We start from the raw sequence: 8,767 nt of genomic DNA, 5'->3' as shown, positions 1-8,767 counted from the left end.
ACACATTAATAATTGGTCTGATTTCGAGTTAGTTTCAAATAGGTATACTTGTACTACAAACTTTGAACATATAATGCATGTCCCAAGTCAAATGTAAGTACGTTTATATGTACATCTTGGATCTCATCTTCCTCATCTATAAAATAGATCAAAAGTCATCCCTTAATATTCTCAAATACTTGTCCAAATTTCATTTAATTCTTTGCTAAAAATAACAAACTTTTTTATACATCATCCAACACTCTTCCCTATAATTAAAGCTCCTATATTCACTCTATCTTGAATAACTAAACCCTTATAATTGATGATTAATATGCTTTTGTTTGTCAATTATAACTAAATTTGGGAATATCTTCTCCTATTTCTCAACAATAAATAGTTCATAGTTGTTATTTTGGTTTATGCTTTTATCCAATTTGTGTCCCAAATTATTGTTTGTATTGAACTCAAGTTTTGCTGGGCTTGCCCCATATTCTTCAAAGCTTCATTAATGCCTCCTCCCAGTCACATTTCAAGGTAATATTACCATTCCTTTTATTTTTTTTTTATAATTTATTCCTTTTCATATTTGATCAGATGAATTGTGTGGGATACTGGGTTAATCAGATGGGTTGCTTCAATTTTTGTTCATGTTACAACATATTGCTATACTTCCTTTGTCTCAAAGATATATTCCCACGTACAATTGTATAAATGAGATAAAAGTAAGAAACGCAAGTAGACGTGATAAAAAAGTGTATTTTATGTGAAAGTGAGAGAATGTTAAAATAACCTAGAGAAATCTAGGATTTTAAAAATATTAAACATAAAATTATCTAAATTAAAGAATTAAAAAATAAAAATATTTAAGATTTTATAATAAAAGTTCCTAGAAAAAAGTAAATAAAAAATAAAAATATCTAAGATATTATAAAAGAATTTCCTAGAAAAAAGTAAGCTTGTAATCAAAATTGATCACTATAAATGCTCATTAATGTAATCAATTTTTAGCAATGAATAAAAATAGTCATTTTAGATATTTGCTCAACTTCCTCTCCAAATAAATCAATTCACTACTTTTCTATTTAAATTTTCCTACAAGTGAGAGAAGTATTTGAATGAGATGAACAAATAAATTAAATGTGTTATATATGAATGAAAATTAAAATAATAAGCATAAATATATCATGATCAAAAAATAGAAATTAAATATATATATATATATATATATATATATATATATATATATATATATATATATATATATATATAATGAGACGAATTAAAAAAAAAAAAAAAAGACTAACTTTGTATAATAGTACCAATATCTAAACTTTTGTCCAATAAAATGTGTTTTGATCGCATCATCACTTCGATTGACTTCCTTCTTGTAAAATTCATTGTTCATGTTGTTCAATAGACATGTAGATGTAGATCCATAGGCAATTAAATTTGTGATTTCATTATGTAACAATTTATGGAGTGATTGTGATCATAAAATATCTAATGCGATTGGCATTAGATCCGTCAAAACGATTAGTTGGGTGAGTTTTATATGAAAATTTTAAAAAAATAAGATTATTTGACAACTTTATTCAAAAAACAGGCTTCGTTTAAACTTAATTCCCAAAATAAGCGTTCGTGCCTTCAAACCTAGGCTTGGTGTATACCCGCACTTACTAACAGCAAAAAGAAAAAAATGGTCAAAAATTTTGTCCAGGGTCAAGTCGCTGTTATTCACAGCGACCTAATGTTTCACTGGTCAAACATAATGTCGCTGTTAGTAACAACAACTTGATCCCTTGACCTGGTTTGACTTTTGTTGATTTTTTTGTATGATTTAAACTAACCGTTGTAAAATTGAAAAATAGACGTTATAAAGTTGAAAATAGCCGTTGTTATTATGTTCTATAAATAACTCCATCATCTCCCTACTTCATTGTATCCAAAATTGTGTTGAATTTTCGAGAGCATTTTACCTATTTGAATATGATTGTCTGTTTGTTTTTGATTAAAATCATACTGCATTCTTAGCGGAATGATTCATCGCCAAAAACTTTGAGTACTTAACATCATTTCATTCATAATAAACGTGTGATAATACAATAAAAATATATACATCTACATATATGTTATAAATTATACAAAATATTGAATATGTACAAATGTTTTATATATATATATATATATATATATATATATATATATATATATATATATATATATATATATATATATATATATATATATATATATATATATATATATATATAGACACATACACACACACATACATCTACTTATATATACAAAAGTCCAAATGTTACAAATATTGAATATGTACAAATATTTAACATATACAAAATGTCACTAATGTTCAATATATACAAACAGCATACTAATGCTAATCCTCTTTCTGTACCCTGTCTAATTGTGACGGTTTACGACGCCTTCTATGATAGTAAAAGGCCGTCGCATGACGCTCGGGTAGAAGAGGTGATTGATACTGTGATGATCCAGCACCCTGTGAGGACCCAACATCATAGTTGGGGCACGTTAAGTCTACCTCCTCAAGATGAACGTCGGCATGATGAGGAGATGACCCCTGCTCGTCCATAGTGGTGTCGGGCAGAGCGACTTCTGGAATGAAGTGCTGAAACTGTGTCCCTAGGAGTATGCCTTAGGCAATCTCCCGTACAGACTCCTCTTGGGTGGAGCTGGTGACAGATACAATGCCCTGTGCCTGCATTAAGACTGAAGTATTAATGAAATGTGTAACATGTAAGTTTTATGGTTAATAATCAACGTTGAAGAATACTTACAACGATTGTCATCGTCGGTGCTGCGGGAGCGTATTGGGCTGCCGCAATGATACCTCGTGATGTCATCCATTGACGAGTAGTGATGGAGAGGAACCACGGCATGTAATCCGCCAAAGTAGGTGCACCCACAGCCTCGATCGGCGCACTTTGGGCCAGCAGCTCTAGCCTGTGATCCCAACGAGCTATATGGCGCCAGTTGATCTCCAACCAGTTCTTGGGTTCTCGACCCTTGCGTGAGCTATGATGGAGACTTGCCACTGTGTCACAAGGCGGCGGGATGCCCTGTACCATCCCAAATTGGCGCAGTACGCGCTCAGGGAGATGCACTTCGACTATGTCAGAGCATATCAAAGGTACAGAGGCTCTCCACGCCCCTAACAAGATCTTTGAGTGCTGAGGCAATGCAGCGTATGCCTCAGCGGGGTAAGGGTCCCATCGAAACTACACGTGAAAATGTAATTAATAAATTACGCAATATGATAGTTACAAGACAAGTTGTAGTGAAGTTTTTACCTAGTTAGCTCGAAGTAGATCGAGTTGATCGCGGTAGAACCCCACGCCCGATCCTGTGTGGGTCCTTGTACGCCTATCAAAGGACCACCGCGATCCATACGACACATGTGGAGGTGGAAGAATTGGTGGCGCAAATGCACCACGTCCCACACTCCTCATCGATTGCCCAATGAGAATATGCTCCCACGCCCAAAGCTATGAATTACAGATATAAGTAAGTAAACGAAACACAAAAATAAATTAAGAAATAAAAGGTTAACATGTAAAGTTAGTATTACTTGGAGAATAATCAAGGGCCCAGCGATCTCCTTCACGTTCTTCTGTGAAGCTTCACACAGTCTTCTGTATAGATAAGCTAGGGCTGCGGAACCCCAGCTGTAACAGGAGATGACCTCCCATGGCGCATCAAGCAACGTCAAGTACAAAAGCTGTACCTTGTTGCCAGTCTTGTCGCAGAACAAGACAACACCAATCAGTTATAAGAGATACGCCTTAGCGTATCTCTCAATGGTAGCCTCATCAACACCTTCAGGTAGGTGCGAGAAGTTCTGCGCAAGCCATGTTACGCGCAACCCACTCCCTTTGGCTACCTCTAGGGGAGGTCGGACTCCTAATAATCTATGGACTTTATCTTGCCAACTTTCGAATTGGCGTCCAACGGTGCAGACGGCATTTCCCTCGATGGGAAGCCGTGTAAGCACAGCTACGTCAAGTAAAGAGACAGTAGCCTCACCTAGAGGTAGGTGGAAGGTATGTGTCTCTTGGCGCCACCGCTCGACTAAAGCCGTGACTAGTGCCGCATCGACTCTCCTATAAGCGATGAGGTGGAAGTCGTACAACCTCGCTCGCTGAAGGTAGGGGATGATCCGTGCGTCAATCTCCCACGAAGCAAAGTTGGGATGCCTGGTATATATGGTCTCTGCGTCGGACACCTAAACACAAAGATTATATTAGCATAAAGTTAAAGTATAAAGGCATGTACATTCAAAATACTAAGTTGACTAACCTGGACATCCCATAGTACACTGATCCTGTGATCCGCCTGCATCGTCAGCACACTAGGGTCTCAAGGGCCTGGAGCTGCTGGATCCATCTCTACTGTAATTCAACAATAACTTAGTTACTGTAATTAGAAGGAGAAGAGGAAGATGGCATAATGGGATTTTGGATTTCTTGGGTAGGGAAGGGCGTATGAGAAGGAGCAGAAGAAGTTACATTTAAGAATGCATTTGTTTCTATAACATTGACATCTTGATTCCCTAGGGGTACCTCTTCAACATATAACTCTAAAGAAGGAATAGGGGTAGACTTTGAATACTCCCACATTGCATCTATAGCCTCCTCATCCTCAACCGAAAGAGCTAACAATTCTCCACTAATATTTTATTTAAAACTTATATTAACAGTACTTCATGTTGTATCAATGTCAATCTTAGAGCATATAAAATGCTTAAATTCATTCAAGTCCATGTTTGAGTTGCATGCAAACAGTTTATGTCTTCCCCCAACATACGTAACATTGCAATTACTTGGTCGAATTGAACCATTCCAAAAACGTACAACAGTCACACGAAATGAAGCCATTTCTACAACAATACGTACAAAATCAACATCACGATCAAGTTCATAAATATATACATATATAACAACATTGATTAAATTTAGGTTTTACATTCAAACATTATCTAAATTAAACTCAAATTTAGGGTTTGCATTCAAACATTCTCTACATTAAAATCAAACATCTTCTACATTAAATTCATGAACAAACAACCTTATTATGAAGATCATGGCAAATAACAAGTACATTCGACATATTCATAGAGTTTAAGTGTAAATGACCACTATAAATGACATATATTTTAAAATCAACAACAATTAAAAATTTATAATAAAAACGTACCTTAATAAGCTGTAGATCAACAAGAAGTAGTAAATTGCAAGTTTATGAACCTGTATTTATGTGAAAGTTGATGAGGAATTTGTGAACCCTAATTTTTGAAAAAAGACAAAAACACAAAAAAATAGTACTTTAAGTAAATGTAGGAAGATGACAGAACTAATTAGTAGAAACTTGAAATTTGATGAGATTAATTGAAGGATTGAAGTTGATTTTAATGGTGGAAAGTAGAGGGATATTTCGTGGGTTGTTTCGCTGATACAAAATTGGCTGAAATGAGGATGGAGGAAGAAGGCTGCTGAATTTAGAAACGTATTAGATTGCTGTTACTAACAGCGACTTGACCAGTTGACCAGTCAAACAATAGGTCGCTGTTAGTAACAGGGAAATAAAATTTGACTAAAATTTTGACCATTTCATTATACTCGTTGTTAGTAAGTGCGAGTATACACCAAGCTTAGCTTCGGAGGCAAGGACACTTATTTTGAGAATAAAGTTTGAACGGAGCTTGTTTTTTGAATAAAGTTGTTAAATTATCTTTTTTTTTTCAAATTTTCATTTTATATTGGGTTATATTTGATCCAATCATTTATAAGTGTGATTAATTTCAAACGGCCGTACCGGTTAAGAATATTTTAGTTTTTTTTCTTAACATTAAAGAATTTCTAAAAATATATATAATGATTTTTGTTTTTATTTTTTTAATAAAATACTTATAAATAAAACAAATTAATATAATCGATTTTAAGGCTATAATAATAAATTTTTGACTGAAAATAAAAAAATTGAGTCAATTTATTAACTGTTGGTTTCGGATTTTAGTTGAATTTGACCTAATTATTTCCCATTTTTTCGGATTGGATCATTTGTCAAAAATTTCGAATTATGACCCACAATCTGATCAATTTCCAGGTCAATTTTGAAAGAATTGATTATCACATGTGTTTTACGATCTACATCACATGTGTTTACTTTGTTAAGACTTAAATATCCAATTAAATAGGATATTAATACCAAACAATATCACTATGTGATCTTTTGTTGCTTCTGATTCCATTGTATATTTTATTATTGTATGAAAAGTTGTTCATATTATTATTTTGATTATATACATAAATAATTATCATATGATTTTATTAATCATGATTCTATTATATATGACTTCAAAAGACAATTTGACGATGCTCATCATCATAAATTGAACCCGCTTATTTCAAGCAACGGAGATTCACAATCGCAAATTGTTCCGAAAGGCAAAGCCATGAATGAATATGGGGTGGCCAAAAATGGGCGTGTCAAAATACGTGGGATTAGACAAATTGTAAGCTTTAAAGAAATGATTCGAAAATGGAAAGAAGTCACCCTCAATACGCAACTCAAAAACTTAAACACAGAGGATTCAGACGAGGAAGATTGTAACAACTCCAACTATCCACCAGACGTTCCTGAGGGTAAATTAGCAGTTTACGTAGGACCAGAGCATCGAAGGTTCGTGATACCCACCACGTACCTTAAACATGATCATTTTATAAAACTACTTAAAAAGGTTGAAGACGAGTACGGATTTGATCATGGTAACAACCTTCATATTCCATGTGAGATCGAGACATTCAAGTTTCTCATCATCTGCATTGAAAATGAAATTAGGGCAAAGGAGGACGTCAAGAATAAATGTAACATGGGAAGAGGTAAACAAACCTTATACCATAACACGACCTCGTTATCAAATAATTGTCATTTACTAACGTTAACAAATTTGGAAAATTTTCCAGCTAAAGCATCTACATCTAAGGCTTAATTGATCAAATAATTCGTATTGGTCCAGCACTTGAAGACTCTTAGGCAATTTTTTTCGCCATAGGTGTAAACTATGATTTCCGTTAGTTATTTGTATTGTTCCTTTGATTTAAATATTAAATCACACGGATCATTGTTATTCTAATCCTTGTTTATAACTTTTGGAGTTGCAAGGAGTGAAAAATTTTATTTGTTATTTATTTTAGTCCATAAATAATAATGGAGAATATTCAATTATAATTGTAACCAATTTTCTCTACCTATTATATTACTCATTATTATTATTATTATTATTATTATTATTATTATTATTATTATTATTATTATTATTATTATTATTTATTATTATTATTATTTTATTTTATTGTATTTTTAAATTTTATTTATTATAAACCATATTCCATTTCATAGAAAAAGACTTTACAAGAAATTGGTGAGGAGTCAAGCAACAAGTTGAGCATTCACATCTTTTTGAATATAAAAAGCTAGTCTGTGGAAAATATAGACTCTAGATTTGGTGCTACTAGAGTTACTTAAAGAAAACTATGCAGTCCTTGATAACAAGCCGAGTGCATCTTCGCCCAACTCTCTAAATGTGAAAAAAGCAGAGGGAATGAATTTGTACCAATTCTACTCACACTTAATAGAGTATTTCTTCCTCTTTTGCTCTGCAGGCTGCAATGTTCGCTAAAAAAGCACTAAGAGTTCATGAGAAAACTCTGTTCCAGCAAAGGGTGAGCCTCCAAAGTTGTTATTATTATTATTATTATTATTATTATTATTATTATTATTATTATTTATTTTTTTGAAATAATGAAAATTTCAAAAATCCAAACAAAAACAATACAGCATACAAAATGATTGCCAACCTACTTCTTATATTGCATCAATATGAGGAAGGAGCCTGCCTTCGAGAAAAGCTTTCTCCAATTCATCCTTTATGTGCAATGAAAAATGAGGAATGAAAAGCACCAGTTACATTCATCTGAGAGTACAAAAAAGAAGAAATAAAACAAAATGAAACTAATCAGCTAGCAGTTTTATAGGAGCTTTAGCATCCAGAGTTTTAGAAATTTTATTATTATTATTATCATTATTATTAGGCAAAATGTTAAAAAACTACCTAGTATATACCCCATTTTACAAAAAACTACCTTAAATAAAAAATTTTGCAAAAAACTACCTTATATAATACAATTGTTTGCAAAACACTACCTTATAACAGATTGTGGCCTTTGACCGCTATCTTTAACCGTTGACCCGCATGTGAGACGCACGTGATGTATTACTGTATTTAATTTTTATTATTAATTTTTTTTAATTTTATTATTATTATTATTATTATTATTATTATTATTATTATTATTATTATTATTATTAATTTTTTTACTTTGTTTTTATTTTTATTTTATTTTAAATTTTTATTATTATTATTTTTTTTTAAAAAAAAAATAAAAAAAAATAAAAAATAAAAAAAATAAAAAAAATAAAAAATAATAATAATAATAATAATATAAATAAAAACAAAAATAAAAAAAAAATAATAAAAATTAAATACAGTAATGCATCACGTGCGTCTCACATGCGGGTCAACGGTTAAAGATAGCGGTCAAAGGCCACAATCCGTTATAAGGTAGTGTTTTGCAAACAATTGTATTATATAAGATAGTTTTTTGCAAAAAATTTTATTTAAGGTAGTTTTTTGCAAAATGGGGTATATACTAGGTAGTTTTTTAACATTTTGCCTTATTATTAT

At 32.1% G+C, this 8,767-nt stretch overlaps 1 protein-coding gene across 2 annotated transcripts; it reads left to right on the top strand.

The window, feature by feature from the left end:
- Positions 1 to 207: 207 nt before the first annotated feature.
- Positions 208 to 7,261, top strand: LOC130815089 (protein SMALL AUXIN UP-REGULATED RNA 10-like). Of its 2 annotated transcripts, XM_057681432.1 has the most exons (3): positions 209 to 516; positions 6,385 to 6,902; positions 6,987 to 7,261. In XM_057681432.1, the coding sequence occupies exons 1-3, from the start codon at positions 491 to 493 to the stop codon at positions 7,010 to 7,012; spliced, it is 570 nt and encodes a 189-aa protein (XP_057537415.1). In that variant the 5' UTR covers positions 209 to 490; the 3' UTR covers positions 7,013 to 7,261. The 2 variants fall into 2 exon arrangements, with proteins under 2 accessions (XP_057537414.1, XP_057537415.1); XM_057681431.1 differs by having other exon boundaries at positions 208 to 516; positions 6,385 to 7,261.
- The last annotated feature ends 1,506 nt before the right edge of the window (positions 7,262 to 8,767 follow it).

The sequence above is a fragment of the Amaranthus tricolor genome, chromosome 6, assembly GCF_026212465.1.
Source record: "Amaranthus tricolor cultivar Red isolate AtriRed21 chromosome 6, ASM2621246v1, whole genome shotgun sequence".
NCBI lineage: Eukaryota > Viridiplantae > Streptophyta > Magnoliopsida > Caryophyllales > Amaranthaceae > Amaranthus > Amaranthus tricolor.
This window is presented reverse-complemented; position numbering and strand designations above follow the sequence as displayed.

Bases quoted from the DNA above. Each gene is read 5' to 3' on its own strand.
- LOC130815089 (XM_057681431.1), top strand. From the start codon at position 491: ATGCCTCCTCCCAGTCACATTTCAAG. The intron at 517-6,384 runs GTAATATTACCA...TGACTTCAAAAG, and splicing joins CCTCCCAGTCACATTTCAAG to ACAATTTGACGATGCTCATC.